The sequence below is a fragment of the Corvus kubaryi genome, unplaced genomic scaffold (assembly GCF_017639235.1).
Source record: "Corvus kubaryi isolate FWS band 111438036 unplaced genomic scaffold, C.kubaryi_AGA036_p1.0 37179, whole genome shotgun sequence".
Classification (NCBI taxonomy): Eukaryota; Metazoa; Chordata; class Aves; order Passeriformes; family Corvidae; genus Corvus; species Corvus kubaryi.
In genome coordinates, this window is record NW_024581049.1 from 930,344 (window position 1) to 954,816 (window position 24,473).

Sequence of the window (24,473 nt, forward strand, 5' to 3'; positions counted from 1 at the left end):
GCCCCACTGCTCCCATCTCCACCCCGGCCCCACTGCTCCCATCTCCATCCCGGCCCCACTGCTCCCATCTCCATCCTGGCCCCATTGCTCCCATCTCCAACCCTGCCAGCACCTGGGAAACTGAAAAACTCGACCCAAACATTATTCCCAACTGCCAACACTCCTCAGCTGCCAATGAACCATGAATTTATGGGAACACGGCACAGGCACCAGTGGCATGGAAAGCAGAGGCACAGGGGTTTCGTTTGGGGTGGTTTTTTTCTTCATTTTTGTCTGGTTTGTGGTTGTTTTCTTTAAACCAGGTACAGAAGTGCCGAGCCCCAGTGTCACAACCACTCTGAGCTGTCCCTCTGCAGCGGCTTCTCCAGGACAATGGGGCATAACCATGGACATGGGCACAGAACCATGGAACATCCTGAGCTGGAAGGACCCACAGGGATCATCAATCCCAGCCCCAGGCCCTGCCCAGACACCCCAAATCCCACCCTGGGCATCCCTGGCAGCGCTGCCCAAACGCTCCTGGAGCTCTGGCAGCCTCGGGGCCGTGCCCATTCCCTGGGGAGCCTGGGCAGTGCCCAGCAGCCTCTGGGGGAAGAACCTTTCCCTGCTCTCCAGCCTGAGCCTGCCCTGGCCCAGCTCCAGCCGCTCCCTGGGTGCTGTCCCTGGCCCAGGAGCAGAGATCGGAGCTGCCTCTCCAGGTTCTAATGTCCCAGAGTTCCCCTACAATGATCCCCAGGGGCTGCAGGAATTTCACTGCCCACACTCAGTGACCCCAGCACTGCCACCTGCAAGGGCAGCAGCCCAGCAGTAATTAAACACTTTCAGTTAAACGCATAATATTTCTTACCAGCATTTCTTTCCCAGAGCAGGGTGCCACTCCCTGCTACCCCCAATATTCCATGTTTGAAGTTAAGCACCTCCAGTTGCCTCATGGCTCTGTGTCCCCATCCTCCTCCCACCCCCTGGATTAAGTTTCAGGCAGTAACTCGCCCAGCTGCTCTGACTCCAGACACAGACTGAGCACAACCTACGCTGAATCCAGAGTCCCAAAGGCCTCTGAGGGGCTGGGGACAGACCCAAGCGCACCTCACAGCCCCCCTGTGCCGCCCATCATCCCCAAAGACACCGCACGGACGCTCCCTGCTGCGGAGCTACGGATCCAAGGGACTGCAGCATGGAAAAGCAGACACCCAGCTCCCCATCCTGAGGCTGGGGGGCAAAGGGAGCTCACAGGGCTTGTGTTAAACCAAAGGTAAGGGTCAGGGCTGGGGGATCAAGGCCTTAAGGAGGCACAAGCAGCAGGGCCACACGTGCTGGGCTCAGCTCCAGCACCAAAATCCCACATGGAACTGCTGGACAAAGCTCCAAGGTGAGCTCCTGCATCCCAGAGAACAGCCTGGACAAGGTGCTGGAACAGAGGGACAACACTGCCTGCCCTCAGAGCTGCACTGCTGACCACGGCCACTACCAACAGCACGAAGCTTGCACAGTTTCAAGTGGAGAAAAAGGGGATCTGGGGCTCTTTTCAAGCTCCCACTCAAGAAAATACCACACTTCCACTCGCTGGAAATTCGGGAATACGCGGCTGGGTGTCTGAGGATGGAAACAGCCATAGGAGAGATGAAAGTTGTGGAGGTTTTTTAAGTATTCTTAGTTTTCCCAGATAAGGATATCTGCTGATCTCCAAGTGTTATCTGCATTCTGAGGCACAACAGATAAGAGATGTAACTGTTTGACAGTGCCCTTTAAAAACTGCTCTGATGTCTTCACAAACTCCTTCAATCACTGAAATTACGATGGTGCTTAACAAGAAGCAAGAAAACAAGAAGACAAAAGACACAATAAATGCAGAAATGCTCTTCCTCATCTTTCTCCTCCAGGTTTTTCACTATCAACTCCAAGAACAAGACTACTGACACTCCCTGCAGGTATAGAAATACAGATCAGATTTGCTCTTTTCCTCATTTACTTCATCTTCCTCCTGTATTTCAGACTTTCTGATTTTCTCCATGAATTTCCTTATTATTCCAGGAGCAGGAGAAAGGGAGGAAACCACCAGTGCCTTGTTAGGGCATCTAAACTGCACAAAATCCACGTGAGGAACATGGTCCTGAAAGCCAACACAGATCCTGTGGGATCTCCTGAAATCAGCCTTGGAGAGAGAGAAAATTCAATGGATAAAGAATGGAAACTGTGAGGCTGAGGGAGAAAAACCCCAAGAGAAATAAGAAATAGTGGTTTAGCTGAAAGAGAAGGGTGAAATGCAACCTTTCCTGGAAAAACACACTCATTCCAGCATGTGGAAAAGCCCAGTGACAAAAAGATGCCATTGCTAAAACTTTCTGCATCACGGTTACAAGAAGAGGGGAAAAAAATGAGTCATCAGTGGAAGGCAAAGCTCCAAAAAACCACCCAAACTCACTCCTCTCCGAAATGCCTAAATAAACCAAAAGCTGGGAGAACTCAGCATTTTTAGGAATTCCTTCAGGCATTTCAGCTGCGTGACCTCGTGTCACGATCAGCACAGCGACGCCGTGCTCGCTGTGAACCTGCGCTCCCTCCATCCCAGAGTGAGCCTCCTGCCCAAATGAGGTGTCACAAAATCATCTCCTCAGAACATTCCCACCCCCAGCATTCCACAGGCAAGCTGCACATGGAGGCACAGCAGCTGCTTTGCAGCAGCTTCAGGCAGGTTGTTAATGTCGGGTTTGCTCCTCTGAAAATCGTTCTCACCTCCTCTTAGTCTTGGGGTAAATTAATCCAACCTGCAGAAACGGATTTTCCTCTCGAGTCAAATCAACATCCAACCCTGGATTATGGTTTTCCACGAAAGGAAGGGGGAAAGAAAGGGGGAGAAGGAAAAGAGGGAAGGAATAGGGGAAGGACGAGGTCTTTGACCTGAGAGAGGGCACCTCCCTATGAATCCCACCACGCCACAGTCCTGGTTTGCTCTTCTCTCCAGAACAGCAACTTCAGGGTTCCAGGGATTTTTATTTTTGCACTGGGTACCAGACAGGATGGACTAAACGCAGGGGAAATAAACTGGTCTGAACCTGAGAGGAACACAGCAAGGAAGGCTCTCCAAAACTCCACACCTGCACCAAGCTGAGCTGCCACACATTAACATCCTCCTACCAGACAGGATTTTCTCCTCTGTCCTTCCACAAGGCACTCACTAAAGCCAAAAGGAACCAGGCAAGGCAAGGAAGCCATTCCAGGAACCTACAGGAACAAGCTATTCTTTCAAGTCTCTCTAAGAATACAAGAATTCTCTTTTTTTCCAAGAAAACCAGTGGGCATTTCCCAGACCCAGACCTGCCACCTTCCTTGCTGTGCTGAGAGATTAACCAGCTCTGCCCGGGGCTCTGTGAAGCTCCAGCTGCAGGGCCCTGTCTCCAGCCTCTGCCCTGCCCTTATCAGCGCTGCAGCCCTGGCTCACACAGCCCCGCTACCCAGACGTTCCTCACGGCCCTGGCCCTCCCGCAGGAGCCAAGAGAGTGGCCAGCAGTGGAACCAGGGCAGCAGGCAGTGCCAGCCACGCAGCCCCACAGCGTGACGGGCTCTGAGCTCCGTGAATCCCAAAATAAACCTGCTCCAGGGATTGGAACACTTGTCCCCAGCCCCATTTCGAGCTGCTGCTGTGCAGCCACTCTCTCCTGCTGGATGAGCCGACAGGTGGGGTTTGGCTGCTCCTCCCTCTGAGATGGATTCCAGCCGGGCAGGTTTGGGGTTTGATCCACCACACACACACACACACAGCCACACACAGCCACACTTCCCAGGCAGAACGGAGAACCCTCAGCATCACAGTCAGCCCAGCAGCCTCAAAAAACTGGTATTTCACTTCCTCCCCCTCCCAAAATACGGATTTTTTTTTTTTCCTCCAGGCCTCTCACTTACCTCTCCCATAGCCCGTCCCTCCAGAGCCAGCGCTTGGAAATCGTGATTCAGTTCATCCATGGAACGCACCTATTTATAGATGGGGGAGAAAAAGCCGTGAGGAAATGCTTTTATCTGCTGTTATTTTTATTACAATCAGAGTTTATAGCCATTTTTCTGATCCAGACTCAGAGCTACATTCCACATTACAGCCTGTAACAGGGTTATGGAGCTCCAGAGGATGACTTACCTTTAACACTCCCAGCAGTTACAACATTTATATACTTTTATTATTATCTACACACACATATTATTATCCCAAGATTTATTTAGATGTGTTAGATTTACACATGCACAAGAAAGAACAACCGGCAATTACTTTTAAGACACACAAAGCCTAACACAACTGTCTCTGCTCGTATTTCACAGAGGTTTCAGGTGACGGAGTCAAGGCATGAGGAGCCAGCATCATTTGAGGTGGGAATCAAGGAAAGTCTCCTGGACAAACCTGGCAGATTTACATTCAGGTTACACCGACACGAAGGAGAAAAACACAACGGTTTGATTTGATGAAAATTGAGTTATTTAGAGCAGAAAAATAAAGCAGGAACTTGAAACTGTTGGATAAATAAGTAGATAAAACCATAGGACATTCTGAGCTGGGAGAGATCCACCGGGATCATCAATCCCAGCCCCAGGCCCTGCCCAGACACCCCAAATCCCACCCTGGGCATCCCCGGCAGCGCTGCCCAAACGCTCCTGGAGCTCTGGCAGCCTCGGGGCCGTGCCCATTCCCTGGGGAGCCTGGGCAGTGCCCAGCAGCCTCTGGGGGAAGAACCTTTCCCTGCTTTCCAGCCTGAGCCTGCCCTGGCCCAGCTCCAGCCGCTCCCTGGGTGCTGCCCCTGGCCCAGGAGCAGAGATGGGTGCCTGACATGGATTGGATACGCTGAGAATGCAGGAAAACCCTTCTCCTGCTTTTCACTCCCATATCTCAGCCGCTGAGCACACAAGAAGAAGCAAATTAGAAAAGAAAGCCCAACTGTGGCCTTGAGGCCAAAGCCCAGCAGCTGAGCCACGTGCTGGGAGCAGCTGACTGCCCTCCCCAGCCCCACACCGGTGACCCAGCAGCCACAAACACCCTGCACAAGGCAGGAACTACTCCCCTCCTACTCAGTGTTTACACACTCCCTGCAGCCCAGCAGGGCTGAGCACCTCTCTGCTGAGCAGGGAGGAGTTGATAAAGCACTTTTAAGTGAGTAATGCCCACACTGGTGCAGGCTCCTTGCAGGATGCTGCAGGTCTGCACGCAGGGTTTAGTCCTGGCTCTGCACACAGCCTTGCCAGGCCGAGGGAAGGAGCTCAGCAATGCCTGATGGGTGATTTACACGACAAAAATACCCCAAAAACTGCTTTAGATGCCCATGGCCCACCAGTGACCAGCACTGTAATGCTATACCACCATCACGGACCTTAACCCTGGCTTCTGATGCTCCAGCACCACTTCCAGCAGGACCAAGACCTTGGGATTACCTTTTATTTCTATTCTAAACCAGTATTCTATAGATCTCAACTGAGACAGTGTTCTGGGGATCTCATCTAAGAATGAGATGGAGGAAAGCACCACATTAACCTCCAGAAATCCCCTCCAGTTTAACTCTTCTACTACTCTGTGGCCATCATACTTTGCAAAGATTAGTAATATATTATTGAACTATTTAATAGATATTTACGTAATTTTCAAATACTGTGGGGTCACCAGAATCCCAGCTTAAAATTCACCCAGAATCCCAGCTTAAAAATCAGGTGTCCTCTTGTTTCTGTATCTCAGCTCAGTTATTTTCAGTTCTGCCTCCGCCTTGCCACCTTTTGCAGTGACATTTGTCACACGGGCCACCGACACCGAGTGAAAACAGGGCTGCACTTCCCAAATTTGCAGCCCCATGGACTTTCCTGCCCTGCCAGCTCCATCCCTGCTCGCAGCTGGCACAGCTCAGCTGCCTGGTGCCACACAAATGTCACCAAGACCAAATTCTTCCGTGGAGCACTTGGAGCTGAACTCATGGAAAGCGCTGCAACCCCCAGATGTGCCAAACCACAAAAGCTGGCAGAGAGCAAATTATTATTTCCATGAGACGTCTGTGGAATGGAGAAGTTGCAGAGAGAGATTCAGTAGGTGATGCAAACCCATCGCTGCTGAAGTGATGGCCCAGCAAACCACAAAAGCCACCGCAAAGGCTGCTCGGAGTGTGTCCAGCAGCTTCCCCAAAACAGATCATCTCCCGGGGGTGGGTGCTGAGCCATGGAAACCTCAAAACAAAGCTGCTACAAGGATCCAAGCAGTGCATTCCCAGCAAAATCCGAAAGGACATTAAGTGACGTTTGTATTCGGTTTGGTCCACATGGAATCACAGAACGGTTTGGGTGGGAAGGGACCTTAAAGCTCATCCAGGGACACCTCCCACTGTGCCAGGCTGCTCCAAGCCCCGGCCAGCCCGGCCTTGGGCACTGCCAGGGATCCAGGGGCAGCCCCAGCTTCCGTGGGCACCCTGTGCCAGGGCCTGCCCACCCTGCCAGGGAACAACTGCTCCCGTATATCCAGTGTAACCCACTCTCTGTCAGCTGGAAGCCATCTCCTCCCGTCACCCCTCAGTCCCTCTCCATCCTTCCCTTCAGGCACTGCAAGGCCACAATGAGATCACCCCAGAGCCTTCTCTTTTGCAGGCTGAACAATCCCAGCTCTCTAAGCAGAGGTGCTCCAGCCCTGCAGGTGACTTGGTGGCTCCTCCGGACTCGCTCCAACAGGACAATGACACAGAGGAGCAACACGCTGCCTCCATCCCCTTCCCAAAGATCCTTTACCCCAGCCACTGAGAAAAGCAGAAAAGAAAAACTGCCTTCTCTATCAGCTATCAGAGGTGAGGTAATGGAAGAAATTACTAATTGACACATAATTCAGTCACATCGCTCATCATCTCTCTTCCAACAACCCTAACAAATATGGATAAAAGTATTTTCTACATCAGGTCCTTGTGCCTGATTTTGGGCACTCTGTGCTCAAACATATAAACACTCTCAGTCACACAGTTCCTTTATCTTCACTGATGATTGGATCTATTTATTTGATTTTCAAAGACTGCACCCAAAAGATCCTTTTCCCATTTCTCAACTCCTGAAATGTTAAATAGCAACACATTTTCACCTTACTGCACACAAACATCCCAGGGCTCCTGCATTTCCCCTTCAGGAAGGACAAAGGGTCTGAAACAGCAGAACACAAAGCCAAAGCCATGACTCCAACACCTCCGGATTCCAGAAGTCAGGGATTCCTAAACAATGGAGATGATGTTCCACCTCATCAGGATCTGTTCTTGTTAAGGATCCCCGAGCTCTGAGGAGCACAGAGCAGAGTCAGGATGGTGTAAACACGAGAAACAAGGAGCTCCACAGAGAGAGAACTTCTCCCCAGATGAGCACTGACGCCGATGAGATTTGATCACCAGAAAATGTGGTTCACCACTGAACCAGAGATTTGAAAGAAATCCAGAAGACAACGCCAAGATCAATGGGCTGCACGGGGAAGCGATGCCCTGACACCCGGCTACGACGTGGCACCCTGGCTCCTTGGAGGGAGACGGGAGCTCCACAAACCTCAGCAGTCAGGAATGGCACTAAGAGAGGGCAGGGGGAGTCCCAATGGCTTCGGAAGTGATCCAACCAAAGCTGGCTCCTGCGCTCAGCCAGCAGCACCCCGAGGCTGCACCCCCGTTCCAGCCTATTCCAGGCAGGCCGTGCCTCTGGAAAGGGATGCACGGTGCACATCCTCACAGGAACCAACTCCTGCCTTCCTGGAAGGGAATTCCTCATTTCTGATCACACAGAACTCCAGCCAGCTCCCTCTGAAACCCCACCTCACCAAACGAAGGCTCTGGACATGAGCACCACGCTCCTGACCAAGCTCCAAAGCAGCTTCATTGCACAAGAACATCCCTCCCCTTGCCATGAAACGCGTGGATGCACTCAGGAATTATGTAAATCTCATTCAAGAAGAGCAATTTCCACACGCTAATACAGGAATGTGTGTCACTGTAACACACTGCAGCTCCAGCCACTCCACTGACTCAGAAATCATTCCCTGCCTCCCCGGTGGGAGCGCACATCCCAAAGTGGGATTCGCTACCAGCGAGAAACTGGAGCAAAACCACCGGATCACTGCACTGCCTGAGGCTGGGGAGGATTCAGCCTTTGCTCTTCAACAGTTCTCACCTGTGCTGAAAAACATGGGAGAAAGCCAGACACAGCTGGATTCCCACTGCACACCCAACAGACACAGCTGGATTCCCACTGCACACCCAACAGACACAGCTGGATTCCTCATTCACACCCCTGAGGCACAGCTGGATTCCTCACTGCACATTCCTCTCTGTCAGACCTCTAAATCTCATTCATTCTCCCAAATCATGGAATCACTGAGGTTGGAAAAGACCTCCCAGAGCATCAAATCCAAGCTGTGCCCCATCCCCACCTTGTCCCCAGCCCAGAGCACTCAGTGCCATGCCCAGCCCTTCCTTGGGCACCTCCAGGGCTGGGCACTCCAAACCTCCCTGGACAGCCCCTGCCAATCCCTGAGCACCCTTTCCATGGGGAAATTCCTGCTGCTGCCCACCCTGAGCCTGCCCTGGCCCAGCCTGAGGCCGTTCCCTCTCCTCCTGTCCCTGTTCCCTGCCAGCAGAGCCCGACCCCCCCGGCTGCCCCCTCCTGTCAGGGACTTGTGCAGAGCCACAAGGGCCCCCCTGAGCCTCCTCTGCTCCAGGCTGAGCCCCTTTCCCAGCTCCCTCAGCCGCTCCTGGGGCTCCAGCCCCTTCCCTGGACTCGCTCCAGCCCCTCTGAGTCTCTCTTGTCACGAGGTGCCCCAGCAGTGCCAGCACAGGGACGGTCACTGCCCTGCTCCTGTTGGTCACACTGCTGCTGACACAGCCCAGGTGCCAGCGGCCTCTGGCACACCTGGGCACACCTGGGCACACCTGGGCTCATGTTCAGACTGTGACCAGCACCCCCTGACCCTTTCCCAGCTTTCCAGGCTCTGCCCCAGCCTGGAGCTGCTGGGGTTGTGGTGACCCACAGGCAGGACCCGGCATTTCACCCTGTGGATCCTCCCAAGCCCCTTGGCCTCACACTGCGGCTCCAGAGGCCTTTCCCAATTCCAACGGCAGACACCCAATCCTATTCCAGGAGGACAAAAACCATGGAATGCTTTCAGCTCTCCTGTACTTTCAGCTCTTTCTGTACTGCAGAAACTGCAAACCTGTTTCTCACACACGGCAGAGGAGCCTCTCAGCAGCTCTGACCCAAACACGTTCACAGGGATTTTCCAGCCCCTCGAGCAGCTCAGTCTCGTCAGGCAGCCACCCTACACAGGACAACTGCACTTTATCTCTTTTTAAATAAGATCAGACAGCCTCAGCACCACAAAACTCAGTGATAACAACTCAGAAGCAAATGCCTTCATTGTCCCAAAGCTACCCCGACACCAGTCCTTGTCCCTGTCTGGAACACTTCTGAACAGATACAGCTGTACCAGACAGGGACAGAGCACAACTGCAGCAGGTGAGGATGTTCTGTGTGCTGGCACCATGGGCCACTGGGCCTTCTGCTCACCCCACAAACCCAGGCAAGACACTTTTCCCTGCCTGTGAGCCCCCCATAACGCACCCTGACACAGATTTAAGTTTTCCAAGCTGTCTCACAAAGAAGAGCAAAGACTCAGATGCTCATCACAGACATCACCAAAGGTCCAAGGTCTGGATCACCCTGGAGAGTGACAGTGGAGGGAACAACCCCCACACAGGGACTGGGACCAACCCCCTCCTGCTCCAGCTCTAACACAGCACCCCAAAACAGGCTCTGGTGCAACACAGCAAAGGATGAGCACCAAAGGGCCCCCGGAGCTGCTGCAGGGCTGGAGCCCCTCTGGAGCCAGGCTGGGAGAGCTGGGGGTGCTCAGCTGGAGAGGAGAAGGCTCCAGGGAGAGCTGCGAGCCCCTTGCAGGGCCTGAAGGGGCTCCAGGAGAGCTGCAGAGGGACTGGGGACAAGGGATTCAGGGCCAGGACCCAGGCAATGGCTTCCCAGTGCCAGAGGGCAGGGCTGGGTGGGATCTTGGGCAGGAATTGTTCCCTGGCAGGGTGGGCAGGGGCTGGCATGGAATTGCCAGAGCAGCTGGGGCTGCCCCTGGATCCCTGGCAGTGCCCAAGGCCAGGCTGGACATTGGGGCTGGAGCAGCCTGGGACAGTGGGAGGTGTCCCTGCCCATGGCAGGGGTGAAATGAGATGAGCTTTAAGTTCCCTTCCAACCCAAAGCACCTGAGATCCCACAAAAGCACAGAACTCCAGGATTCCACGATCCCCCAAAGCTGCAGCAGCACCAAGGCCCAGGGGAAGCAGCACCAAGGCCCAGGGGAAGCAGCACCAAGGCGCAGCTCCTGACAGCAACCAGGGCCCTGCTGGTTCATTTGATGCCAGCAAACAGCCAGGCCCAGGGGGAATGGCACCTGTCAGAAGGGATTGTGCACTCAGTGAAATTAACTGCAACCAGGGCCCCAAACTGTCCTTCTGATTGCTAAACAGGGAGCTGAAGGCCTGACAAATTAGCAGGAGAACAACAGGGAATTTACCTTGCAGATTTCCAGGACCGTATTTTTTATTCTAGAATAATCCAAGGGGGTTTTTCATGCCCTGAGAGCCACCAGCGAAGCAGCTGAATTGTAATTTTAGGTAAATATTAATGTCAACAATCTGTGGTAATACTGCACCTTATAATAAGCAAATATGGTTGCTAAAATGACCTTTACATATAAATTCCAAGTGCAAGGCTGTACCACATTTCAGGTATCCCAGGGGATTGTACACCGGTCTTTTATATATTAAGGAATCCTCATTTATGTAGAATTTACATTCACCTGCACAGACAAGCAGCAAAACTATCCAAGGCTAAATTTCACTCTCAACCCCAAAGGATTCTTTTTCTTCCTCCTTATACAAGTGATGTTTCCCAGGAAGCAAAAGGCAAGTGGAATTAAACAAAGAAATAAAACAATCAGGCATACAGGAGGGGAAAAAAACCCCAGAAAACTATCCAGAAATTCCTTTGGAGTAACAGAAGCTAAAAAATAACCAGCTAAGAAATATTCCAGTGATGGTCTAAACTAAATTGTCTCTAAACGTGCACCATGAAGCCAGATTTATGATTTTTTATTTTCTGATGTTGAACATAAAATAGATCAAATGCCTGCATTTAGTGGGGGTAACAGTGACTGAAGAGGGGTTAAATTCTCTGCTTCTTTAGCAAATTCTGTTAGAGGGGAACCAAACCAAACCCCTGCCAGCCCCAGCTCTCCAGGTTCCCACTCCCTCATTCCCTGCTCCTCACGTGGCCCCGTTTCCAAGGCTGCCTTTCCCTTTTCCCAGCCCTTCCTCACCCCAGGATCCATTTCCCTCCCTCACACTGGAGCATTTGTTCTCCCCCAGTTCCCCTCCAGGCCAGGAGGGATGTGCTCCCACCGAGGCAGGACACAGGACGGGCCCTGCAAAGCCAGCAATTCCTGAAGCTGGAACACGTAAATGGATGATTTCAATATTCCTTTGATCTCCAGTAAATGACAGGGCCCAGTGATGCCCTCAGCCCTGCAAACCAACTCCAGGGAATCCCACAGAAACCTCCACAAGGAATTCTGGGCCAAGCACCCTGAGCTCGCCGTTGCCATCCTGGCAAGCAAAAGCACGGCAAGGGATGGGTGCTGGGACCACGAATCCACGGGAAGGGCTCATTCCTGCTGCTGGCTGAGCTCTTGGAGAGCCTGGAGGAGATCACAGGATCTCAGCTCTGCACAGGGCTGCAGGTCCCACCCTGCTGGGGACCTCTTGTTTTGCTCCTCCCCTGCTGCAGAGAAATGTGGGAAATTGCATTACTGTTACATGTCTCAGGACAGAGAAATGTCCTGATTCCTCAGCTCTAAGATGCCAGAATTCCAGACGGGTTTGGGGTGGAAAGGACCCTAAAAGCCCATCTTGTTGCAGGGACACCTTCCACTAAGCCAGGTTGCTCCAAGCTCTTTCCACCCTGGCCTTGAAGATCCAACAGCACTTGTTTTGTTTCTGTGACAAAACAGGAGAGGAAAGATTCCAAGTTCTCCCTGTTTGTACACTCCAGGTGCTTATCCAGAGCACCTCCAAAGAGGGATTATTCCTTGGATATTTATTTTTAACTCCTGGGTACTCTGCAAGTGTGAACGCAACATTTCCATCCATTTGCCCTCCACGCTTTAAGTCTTGCTCAATTTGCAATAAAAAAAAAGCAACAAAAAACTCAAACCAAACACTTCTCTAGTAAAACATCCCTCAAAAAAAAAAAGTCAACATGACTACAAAAACACCAGAATTGAGACAGGAAGAACCAAAACCAAGAAACATCCTTAGAATGGAGAGGAGAAAACCAAAAACTACAGCTGAATACTTTGATTCACATACTCACAATTGTTAAAAGCTCTTGAAATGAGCTAAAGGTTTACAAATTTCAGATGGAAACAAATCCTCCTTCAGCTGGGGGAGGCTGCTTGAGTTTGCCTTGTTTGAACAGCTCACACAGAAGGTTACTTCAAAAAATACCAGCTCTGAGTGCATTCACAGACACATTTATAGCATCCAGGAGAGGGGAAATGCATTCCCCAGCTGACAGCAAGGAAAGCATCACACGCTCCACAACAGGTCTGCCACTACCAGCCAGACCCAGGGTTAAAATATGTTGTTCCATCAACTGATTACTGCACTATTTTTAGTCTTCTCCCATAACAATAGTGGGTAAAGAAAGAATGTGAAGTCACAAGTATTAGACAGGATTAGGTGGTTTAACTACTATTTTTGTAGTAAAGGATTCATGGTTAGAATTGCTACTACCATTAGCTCTGGAAGCAAAAAGCCACTGAAATTGCAGATTGGCTAATGCTATCCCTGGCACTGGGCCAGGCTGATTAATGATTCAGGGGACAGAAATAACTGCAGGAAAGGCAGCCTTGCAGAGGGGCTCTCCTTCGTTAGCTAATTATGTTTTTCCTCCCATTTTATCCACCCAGGGAAGCGCTTCATTAACGCGGAATTTAGGTTACCCTGCCATGTCTCAGGCACATATTGGGGAGCAGGATTCAAAAACACGGGATTAGCTAAGAAACAACCTTCATTTTGTACTGCTGGAGCTGGCAATACTTCGGGAAAAGCATCTTCTGCATCCCAGGTGCGTGCCTGGATCAGCAGGTTTGTGCAAGCGCTCGGGGCCACGCTAAGATCTGACCACAGGGGGCTTTTCCTTTCACTCCCAGCCCTACTCTGACCCTTCCCAGGTTTAAATGCAGAGGGAAAAGATGTGGGAAAGGGATGCAGCAATGTTTAATGTTTAAGGTGCCAAGGCACCTCTGTCAGAACAGATGTGAGCGGCCTCGTGCCACACCGAGAGCTCCGCAAGGGCCGAGTTTCACCCCAGAATCAAAGTCTGAACAGGACAAGAACCACGGCCAGATGTTCCCAATAAAAACAACTGCCCTGGAACAGAAGTTATCCCTAACAAAGGCTGGGGTAACAGGAGAGCTGAGAGCAGCTCCCTGCCGGGAGGGAGCAGCATCACATGGCAGCCGCACAAAGGAGCGGCTGTTCAGCCTGACATCAGCACCCAGGGAAAACAGCTTGGGAATCGTCCCTGATACACCTAAGAGGGAGTTCTCAGAGCCAGGCAAGCCAGAGACAATGCTCTGCACCAGCTCTTTAGTGCAATGCTCTGGAACAGAGGAGATTTCTGATCAGTGGCCGAAATGATCTGTGAGGAAGAGGCAGCTGGGCATGGGACTGGGTGGCTGGGGATGGACTGCAAAGCTTCACCCGCTCACCAAAATGCTCCCAGGACCACAACCTGCTCTGCAGAAGCACAGGGAGGTCACAGCAACTCAGCAAACCACAAACGAGCTGCTAAGGGGAGAGCAAAGCTGGGGAGAGGGGAGGAGAAAACAAGCAGGACAAGTTCTGTAATACACCTCTTTTCAAAGCACACCTGTACAAGATATTCACTGAAATACCTGAAGTCTTCTGGAAGCACTGAAACTTGTAAATTCAGCAGTGTGAAAGTGGCTTTGCTCCTCCTGAGTGAGCACCATGACAAGGAAGCAGAGCACAAGAGCAACACCCACGGAGAAATCCCAACAGCAGCACATGAGGTCACCTGGGCAATCCCAACTGGACAATCTTATCTGCAGCTGCCCATCAGAACAGTAAAGTCCATGATGGATTTGGAGGAAATAGAGTCTCAAAGTAACTTTCTGAACGTTTCAGTGTGTTTTCTCTCCCTCGTATATCACGAGGATCTTCCAACCTGAAATAACCAACTAAGCCAATCTACCCGTGCTCCTTCTACCTCAGGAGAAGTTTTCAGAGGGCATCACAAAGCAGAAAACCAAAGTAAATGCTCCAGTTCCCCTCCCAAGCTTCCCCTTCACTATAGAGAAATCCCTGTGAAACAGATCAGCCAAACCAGACATTTCATTTCAGCAAGGAATAATGTTTCAAATTATCTGGGTATCAAATTAGCACAGCCCTTTCGGTGTCAGTGAAGGAAAGCCCTGACCAGTCCAGCGGGATACAGGAAGTTCCCATGAAAACTCAACGGGTTTAATGAAACAAGAGGTCAGAAACCACCTTCAAGAGCTGAGCCACGTGTGCTGTCACATGGTTTGTGTGACAAGGGACTCACTCCATACCTTCAACCCCAGCACAGACAACACATCCAATTATTTGGAGCACACTTCCACAGGCACATCAGAAATCCTGGAATGGTTTGGGATGGAAGAGACCTTAAATCCCAGCTCATTCCACCCCCTGCCATGGGCAGGGACACCTTCCACTATCCCAGGTTGCTCCAAGACCCGTCCAACCTGGCCTTGGACACTGCCAGGGATGGGGCAAAATCTCTGTCCTAAGAGTTAAGCATCACTTAAACAGTATTTCCCTTTGGAAAAACGAACACCAGGGCTTCCTTTGCTTCCAGTTTCTTTTCAGAGGACTTCACCACAACTTTCAGGCAAGTTCTGGTCGTGGTGCCTGCCAGCAGCACCAACACTGTCAAACACGCTCAGATCCAGCCGCTCCCAGGGCAGGGAGCAGCCAGGCTGGAGGAGCCGTGCTCCAGAAGGGCAGCTGCCAGAATTACCTTCTGTCTCCTCTCAAATCCCAGCTCCCAGTGAAGAACTCGCACGGTCACACTGCCAAAAGGCAAAACTGAGCAGAAACCCCAGTCCCAGCCCCATTGTGCTCACTATTCTTCACTAACTCCATGTGAAAAATTCCCCACATTCACCAAGACCATCCCTGCAGAGTTCTATTGTCTCCAATTATTAATTAAACATGCTCTGAGAGAAAGCAAATGCCTAAAATCATTTGCTTCTACTAAGCAACTCCCACACTACCCCAGTGCAATTCAGACAGTCTAAGTATATCCACGGACTGCAATTCCAGAGGGACCACCACCACAGGAACTCTCCCTTCACTCCAGTTCAAGCACACGCACGCACGAGCCACAGGAGACCCCAGCCAAGAAAACCCGGCCAATTTTCCTAAAAACCTGCTCAGTGTTGATAACTTGTCCCAGCTGAATATCCCGAGTGTCTTTTCACTCGGCCCAGCAGCAGCAGCAGCGGCTGTTTGGGTTTGTGAGGAGATCTGTGCAGCCTTTCATAACCAAGACAGATGCAACCCAGGCCATTCCTCACCTGGAACCATCCTGTACCCTACCTGCGTGATGTCCTGCCCTCTATCCGTGGCTTTTGCTGGATGAACAGCCCACAAACACTCCCCTGCAGCCAGGGTAACTCTCTGCCCAACAGCAACCGGGCATCAGACAGCCCAGACCTGCTCACTGGAATATTAAAATTACTGGGGGACCCTGACACTCAACCTCATCCTGCTGCTTTTTGCGGATAAAGAGAGAAAAATTTGCAGTTAAGTGTCTTCCGTGGAAGTCTGGTGATTAAGGATTTGAAGCTGCAAACAGCTGGGAGTTTGCTCAGGAAATCTGAGGGAATCAGAAGTCTGATTCCATCACTACTTCAGTGTCTGGAGGGACAAAGAAGACCTTGTAGCACAAGTTTTTTGTGTGGATGGTGAACCTTTGATACCTGAGTATGTGAAATGACTGGGGCATCTTTAATTGTTTATTTTATACAGAAACTTGACCACATACACACCTGCCAAAGGAGAAGGGGAAAATGCAACAGGAAAAGAAAGTATTGAAGCAAAGTACAAACAAGACCCAGCATTTTCCTGTTGCTCACAAGGAGAGGACACCACCAGGAAGGAGCTTCTCTCCTCCCTTCCTCGGGAGGAGTGAAACTTTTCCTTAAGCCATCCCTGCTAAAGCCACTCTCAGCTCAATTCCCAGAGCTGCCAGTAGGAAAAGTGACCGGGAAGAACAGCACAGTAAAACCCACGGAAAACCAGGATACTGAGCTCAGCTGTGACTCACAGCCCTCCTGGCTGTTTAACACCACGAAATGCCATCATTTGGTAAAAGCCACGGGAACATTATCACCAACAGACACACGCAACAAAAAGAATCTGGGATTCAACAATTAAAATCCTTTTTAATTTTAATAAAACCTTTAATTATGACCTCCCAAGCTCTAGGCAGACATTAACCTATATTAGCCTATAATTGGGTTTTTTTCTGTCTTCCCATTATCTTTCAGCTACTGAGTTTCCTAACCAGTCTTCAAGGCTGGGCCCTCACTGCATGATCTTTGGAAGTCTAAAACGAGAAGTACAGTAATAAAAGTGTATCCATAAGAAACTGAGAGTCGGGAGACATCCATCATGATTCCCCACCTCCCTGCATGTCCCAGAATTTCCTTCCACTTCTGTTCTTGCAGGCCAAATTCAATTCTACCCCAGCTAAGCCCAAACTGAATTAAATCATTTTGCACGCATAAGATTAGTCCTTGCTCCAAGGAATTTATAATTTAAGAAGCAGATGTGGAGGTGGCCAAGAAGTCAGAAAGAATGGCAGTGTTAGGATTACACAGATCCCATGTTCTGAAAAACCAGGAGTAAAACCCTGAGGCGGAGAACCACGGAAGAAGAGGGATGGAGCAATAAACACTGGTAAAAGTGCCCAGCACTCACTGGAGCACCTGGTACCAAACGAGACAGAGGAGAACAGGGTTAGTGCCCCACCTCAGAGCTGACTTGGAAGAAATTAAACACAAAGATTGGTTTAGAGATGAGCACTGAATGCAAAACCATGGGGACTGTGTGATAAATATGTGACAGCCAACGTAAAAGGCAGCAGGAAGCAGAACAGATAAAAACGCCGAGGTTAATTCTGCTCTGGTGGGCATTTCCTGAGCCTCAGCTGCCAGAACTGGCAGGGGAAGCTGCGAGAGCACCACGCAGCACCCTGTGAGCTCCATCCTGCAGGTGTGCTCTGTCCACACAACCTTCTCACCACTGTCCTGCCTCCAGACAACACAGGAACTGCATTTGAGAAGTTCGTTTAAACTAGCCTAAGTTAATGAGCTTTCCTTTCATTAAGTGGTTTATTTATTAATGGTTTATTATTATATTACTGAAGAAAATCAAGCTGAGCAACACTTCTGCTGACAACAGGGCAAGCCTCTGGAACAGGCAGGATTCTTTTGTTTCAGTGAAAGTTTATGTCTTTCCATTATTAAATAAATAAAAGTTCAAATACCAGCAGAGTTTTTAATGACTGCAAGCTTGGAGTGCCCTGTCCCCACCCCCCTTATCTCCAGTGAGTTTTGTTGTCTTTGCTTTCAGGGATTTGCAGTGAAAGGAAGATGAAAGTGTGAGCTGGAGGAAAAGAGGATTGAGAATTTATGACATCATTTTAATTCATGAAGTCATCTTGCCACAAAATGCCCAAACAATAGCAGTCCCTGCCCAGCCATCTCCACCCCAAGACTGCGTGGCTGCTTTGATTTGAAAAACCTACAAGTTTGCAGTAAGAAATTTTTGCTTAATGTTTCTTACACAACTTAAAACATTAAGATCTCTGGCTTTGATGTCTCTTGAAAGAAGTTTTACAGTCAGTAACCAAAAACTTGGATAATAAACAGAAAAATCACATCTGTTTCAACGCAGTTATTTCTTCTGAAGTGATACCTAAATACTGTGTTTCTCCATCAATATTCTTCTAGCTCCTCAGCTCATATTGCAGTATTTTACGTGATTTTTCTTCCAGAACAAATTAACAGGGCACTCGGGTTTATTTCTTTGTTGATGTACACACTGCGTTCAGTGAGGTTGCAAAATTCCCTGCAATGTTTGCTTTTAAATGGTCTGGTTGGCAACACATCCCCTGGGGAGGCACAGCAGAGGAGCAAGGGCTTGGCCGCTTTGATTCCAGAAACTGGAGGCAGGAGATGTTCATAAAGGTTGCAAAAGCTTTGTGTCTGCTGCCCTGGCAATATTTGTGGGGATCATTCTGCTTTAAAATGTGCTTACACTCGGGTTCTGCTGCCTCGGAGAGGAAGCACTTGTGTGTCTTTGATGAGTGAGTTACAGGTCACAGACAGAGTGGAGTGAGTCAGCCGCTCCTTCAACTCCAGCACAAGTCACAATGCAACTGCTGAAAGGACTTCTAGTAAACACCACTACTGACACAGCCTGGCCCACTACCCCTCCAGAGACTCTGAGTGGCTCTAAGAAGTTCCTAAAACCACTGGTTGGTGACACTCTTAAAGCTGCTCTTCTCAGTTCAGCTAAGCACATCATCACCACCTCCCCCTCTAAAAAGATAACCAGAAAAACCCAACCCCAAAGCAAAGAAACCCAGTCAAACACATCACCAGCAACTTCCACTACTGTGTTTTCCAATACTGGGGATGGTAAAAGCCCAGCCTACATGCATTGGCAGTTTTGTAATACCATTACATAAGAACTATTTAACTACAGCAACAGATTCGAAAAGCAGCAGCAGCAGTCACGGCTATGCTGGTTCACACATCAGGAAAAAAAAAAATCAATAAAGGGAGCCATGAATTTTGTAAACATGCATTTGACTGTCACAGAGAGTGGACTGGGATTCGGGATTTCAACACCCTCAAGAGCAGAAGCCTTTCAGCTCAGAGCTACCAGGGTACCGCCACCCTGACGGGAGAAAACAAACAGCACCACTGTTGCCATTCCAACTCCACCAGAACCAGCTCCAGCTTTAGAAGAGCACCACGAAAAGCATCTCTGAGAAGCCTGAAGGGCTGCCTTTGGAAAGCTGGGAGCGGTTTTCTACCTGATGCTCTGCGTGGATGTTGTCCCCGGTGGGCCAGCGGTGTTTGCTGTTGTTGTAGCCGCCGCCGCCTCCTCCCCCGAGCTGCTCCCCGTGCTGCCTCTGGAAGAAATAATCCACCATGGCGTCGTCCTGGGAGCGCCCCGCCACTCCTATGGATCCCGGCACGGGGCTGGAGTGTGTCCCTGCTGCAAGGGCCTGGTTTGCAGCTGGCTGTGGCTGAGCCTGTGAGCCTGTGCCAGATGTCAGTACCACAGGCATGGTGGGGTTGGCTGTGTCTTGGGCGTGCTGCTTCAGGTGGGGGCTGAACGAGTCCTGCCACAGAACTGCTTTTCTCTTCAAAACGCACGCTACGCTCATTCCACCAACACCTGCAGGGGGGAGATGGGGAAAGAGAGGGAAAAGAGACATGAAATCCTCCCAGCTGCGGCTTTGCGTGTTTAGTAACACACCCATCTTGTGACTGGCAGGGGAACATTGCTGTGGCAAACGTGACTCCTTCAACACTCCCTCGCTCCGTGAGCCCAGCAGCTAAAATACCACTAAAAATGCACAGAAATCCCCCATTCTGTGCTGCACGGGGTTAGCAGGGTACACAGGATGCCCATGAGGGAGCAGCAGAATGGCAGCTTCTGCGATGGACAACACACTGACCGGAAAACTGCTGGGAAAAAGCCCCCAAAAATCCCCACGGAAAGCAGTGACACCAGCAGAACCTGCCGTGCCCATTTACACCTGGCAAAAGAGGCCAGGCCCCCCATCCATACAGACACTCGAGGCCCCCTGGATCCCATTCTATCCCAAAGTATTCCCTCAGTCATGCAAAGCAACAGTTTGGTTTGGGGTTGGTTTTTTTTTTGCAATGCAAACTTAAAATCCTGGATTTCTGCTCGTACAGTTCATGAAGTCCCAAGCACGACGTGCACTCTCCCTGCTAACTCAGAAGGCAGTAAAACCCATGGACAAGCTTTATGAAATTCCCTGGAGAAAGAGCAGCTAACCTGGGACCTCGGCAGAACTTTCCAGAGCAGGCACAGCCAGCACTGCTGGTCCTGCTGTCGATGGCACTGGGGGAAATTGAGTAACTCCCAACACATTTTCACTGAACACCCCAATAAATGAAATACCCCAATAAATGAAACACCCCAAACGTTTTGCATACATCCAAAAGACCTGCGTGCAGGAGGGAAACCTGCAGATTAAGCCGAAGCAACTCACTAACATCCCATTCCCCAAATATTTTGATAACATTCCAGCAGCACAAAACCACAGAAGTCTGTTTGTTATTTTAAGGCAGGACTATCAGAGCAATAAAGACACTACAGGTGTGAACAGCAAAGTGTTTCCCCCTGCTATATAATGCTCACACACAAGTCAAACTCATTTTTAAAGGCATGGGATAGTCTGAATTAATCTTTATTAAAAAGATCAATAGTTTATGACTTCAGGTACCCAAATGCAGCCCCACTGAGAGTTCTGAGGATGAAATTGGGGTGGTGGAGCCCTGAGAACCTCCTGGCACAGCTGCAGAGCAGCCCCAGGATGTTTTACTGCTGTACCTTGGTGGCTGCAGACCTTGGCCCTGCTCCTGCCAGCAGCTCCAGGGGCATGAAAGGCGGCTCTGTTCCCTCCCTGCTCCTCGTAGTAGCCCTGAACAACACTCAACTACTACAAACAACTTCCAAGAACAATTTACTAACAGTGGGGACACCAAAATAAAAAAGCCCGGCCCTATCTTTGACCAAACTTTGCCAGGTTTGCCCCACGAACTGAGCACAGGGTTAATATTCAGAGGAAAATGACTCTAAAAACTGCAGAGATCAGGGTTTTTTAATTGCACCTCCAACATAATTTGTTGCTGCACACACACACACAGCCCCCACGGCCACTCTGCAGGGCTTTTTATACACTCACAACTTAAATACCAGGGACACCCAACAGGACTCACTCCTCTGGCTTTCAAAGAGTCTGGAAATCACCACCTTCCCCAAATACTTGAAAAAAACACTGAAAACACGATATGACTAAATCTTGAGTGATTTTAAGACTACAGCTCAAATTAATGGCATTTTCCTCTTAGTTTCACTTTAGCAAACAGTATCAAAATCCTTCAGCGACATCACATGAAGCACTCAAGCTCCTCTATGCAATACGAGCAACAAAAAAAAGTAATTAATGGTAAGAAATTCATTTATCATCAAACTGAGGTGTGTATTAAGTGAAGCAATGAAATCTGAGCGGCCTCTTGAAAGGAAGTTACAAGTTATCTCAGGGCAGACTTTAAAAAAAAGAAACAAAGGAAGATACTATGAATCCCCACCAAAAAAATGTCCAGTATCTGTAAGATTGTGACAAGCCCATTTCCAGGGGAAAACAAGGTACAAAGTTGCACTGCCACAGCCTTTGCTCCCTCAAAAGGCTGCGGGTCCCTCTGTCCACAGGCACTAATTAATTTATGGGTTAATAAAGGTGCTCTCACAAAAATCGGGGAGGGTCCAGAAAATCTCAGTCAATGGATTGAAGGAGAGGCTGCTCCCAGACGCTTCCCCTTTGGGCTGCTCCGAACACGAGCGGAAAACTTGGCAAAGGCGACATTTTGAAAGGGAGCAAAGGGGAAGGGAGCACTGTGGGCAGCTCAAGTTGAGTTCCAAGCCGTGTTTTTATGGGAATGCCGCGTTCGAGGCGGCGGGACAGCTGAATCCTGTCATTCAAAGCTCCCGGAGCCCCGGGAATACGCGCAGTCACCTACACCGGCACTCGCAAACCCGCAGGGCCTTCAGAGCCTCTTCTCATTCGCAAACTCCTCCTAAAAATAGAGGATCAACTTTTCCCAGGTGAAAGCGTTCGCTGGGCAGAATCCCGGATTTGCAAACAAAGGCTTCCACGCTGCTACACCGCGCTCAGGGCAGGCAGTTCTGCTTTTCCCTGGATGAAAACACAGCGTGGAAATGAAGAGCTCCGTGTTATCACTGCAGGCAGAACGCTTCCGATTATGGGACATTCCACAAACGGCAAAAAACTTGGGAGAAATCTCCCTGCAAGTTTGAAGCACCGGTGGTGACAACACTGAATAAAGGAGCTCTAATCCACGCAGAGCCCGGCTCCACAGCCGGATCCTCACGGCTCTGGTTCCACATTCCCCCCAAAATCGCAGATTATTACAAAATTAACACGGTGTAAAACGCCCGTTCCAAAAAAGTTCAACCCCAGAGCACAGAAGTTTGGGCTGGGTGGGTTTTTTTTGGAAAGTTCCACTGGAAATGAAAGCAGAGCCATTGTTTGAGAGCTGTGTGGCCTAGCAGAACTTTTAGCGTTATCCCTGTGTTTTCCTGAAAACCTGGGGGGACGCAGCACTGAATTCCTGACCCATCGGATTCCCAAAAGCAGCATTAAAACCCTGGAGGACCCACGGTACCCCTTACTCCACACCTCCATCCCTCTTAAGAAAGGAAATTCCTTACTCATGATCTGCCTAATAAAATCTCTGCTCCGAACAAAGTTATTAAACATTGACCAAAGCAAACAACAACAACAACAAACAAAAAATCAGAGCATTTCTCAGGTTGGGGCGAGAGGCTCTTAAAATTCCAAGTTTGCAGCTCACAGGGGCCGAGGCTGTTGTTATGTGAGCACGAGATAAAAACAAGGGGGGGAAAAAAAAAAAACCCACACAAACACAAAACCCCCAGGGTCACCCAGCACATCCAAAAGGATTGTCCGCTTTTTTCCTCCCTCCCGCTGCCAGCCCCGACCCCCTCCTCTTCCAGGGACCCCCAGAGCCGCCGAACCCCCCCCAAAACCTGGGGAGAAGGAACCCAACCACCCCCTCGGAGCCCCCGGGGCAACAAAGCGAGGCCTCGGCCGGAGCGACAGAGCCGCCTGGGATTGAAGTCCCGGGAGCACGGGGAGGCCCCCCGGGGTTAAACCCCTCCCGGAGAACGGGGAGACCCTCCCCAGGAGAGGGGGAGCCCCCCAGGCGAAGGGGGAGCCCCCGGCGGGCCGGGCCCGGGGGGAGGCGGGCGGGGGCCGGGATGGGCCCGCGCCCCCCCAACAATAACCCCCGTCCCCGTTACCGGAGCGCCCGCGGGGCCGCGCTCGGGGCCCGGGGGTCCCCCGCGCCCCCTCCCCGCTAACAATGGGCCCAGGCCGCGGCCCCGACACGGAGCCGGGCGGGAGCGCCGGCGCCAGCGCCCCCGCCGCCGCTCGCCTTCGGGGCGGCCTGGGGCCGCTCCTCCCGCGCCCCCCGCCAATATGCGCCCACGGGCGGGTCCGCGGGGGTCCGCGGCGCGGCGGGGCCGGCCCCGGGCCGGTACTCACGGGCGGAGCGCTCGGATGCAGACGGATGCCGGGCCCCCCCCGGCCGCTCGCCGCTGCCTCTCCCCGGCCGCTCACTCCGACAACATGGCGGCGCGGCGGGGCCGCGGCCGCGCTGCACCACGGGAAGGCGAGGCCGCTCCAGCGCCGCCGGGACGGGGCGGGAGGGCCCGGGAGGGAGCGGGGAGGGACCGGGAGGGACACGGTGGGATAGGGTGGGGTGGATCGGGATGGACCGCACCGGGACGTGCCCGAGCTGTACCCCGACGCTGCCCCGCTGCCCACGCTGGGGTCAGCCCGCAGCGCCCGCCCCGTGTGGCCCCTGCCCCGGCCGGGGGTGCGGGCACAGCCCCGCGTTCTGCCCCGCGCTGCCGCTGGCACCGCCACCAGCGCTCGCCGGGATGGCGGGGATGTGGCGGAGCCCCTCCAGCCTGGGCATCCTGATTTCCCCTCTTGTCCGGGCAGCCTGAACCCTCCGCACCCCGCCGCCCGGACACCCCAAGCCTCCCAGCCCGAGGCCCCCCAGTCTGTGCCCCCCGAGTCCGCCCAGCCGTGGCACTCCCAGCGTGTGCACACCCAGCCCCTCCAAGCCGGGACACCCTGAGCCCCCCAGGCTGAGCCCCCCCAGCCTGGTCCCCCCGAGCCCCCAACAGCGGGGATCCCCCTCCTGCCCCAGAACCGCCCCGGGGGCACCGAGCGCCGGCTGCCGAGCGGCGCCTCCTCGCCCTCCACCAACAGCCAAACACAATTCTGGGCTGGTTCTCCCTTCCTGCTCCCCCCAGCACGTCCCCTGCCCACAAAGCCGGGGCTGCGGGGGAACTACAGCCCCCGGCGTGCGGCGCTGGGCGCGGAGCCCGGGCAGGGCAGGCGGCGCTGGACGCTGGGAGCGGTAGTTCTGCCCCGGCTCCTCCATGTTAAAGGGGCAGCTCGGGGGGCAGCGCCTTTGTGCCCCT

The 24,473-nt window shown here is 51.7% G+C and overlaps 1 protein-coding gene across 7 annotated transcripts in view; it reads right to left on the reverse strand.

The window, feature by feature from the left end:
* Positions 1-23,638, reverse strand: part of PUM1 (pumilio RNA binding family member 1) — a 63,530-nt gene extending 39,892 nt beyond the window's left edge. For all 7 annotated transcript variants that reach the window (XM_042021949.1, XM_042021944.1, XM_042021943.1 and 4 more), the window contains exons 1-3: positions 23,524-23,638; positions 19,210-19,577; positions 3,901-3,969 (exon numbers count right to left, since the gene is read on the reverse strand). In XM_042021949.1, coding sequence (XP_041877883.1) covers positions 3,901-3,969; positions 19,210-19,566 — 426 coding nt within the window. In that variant the 5' untranslated portion in view covers positions 19,567-19,577; positions 23,524-23,638. The remainder of the gene's footprint in view (positions 1-3,900; positions 3,970-19,209; positions 19,578-23,523) is intronic.
* Between the last annotated feature and the right edge of the window lie 835 nt (positions 23,639-24,473).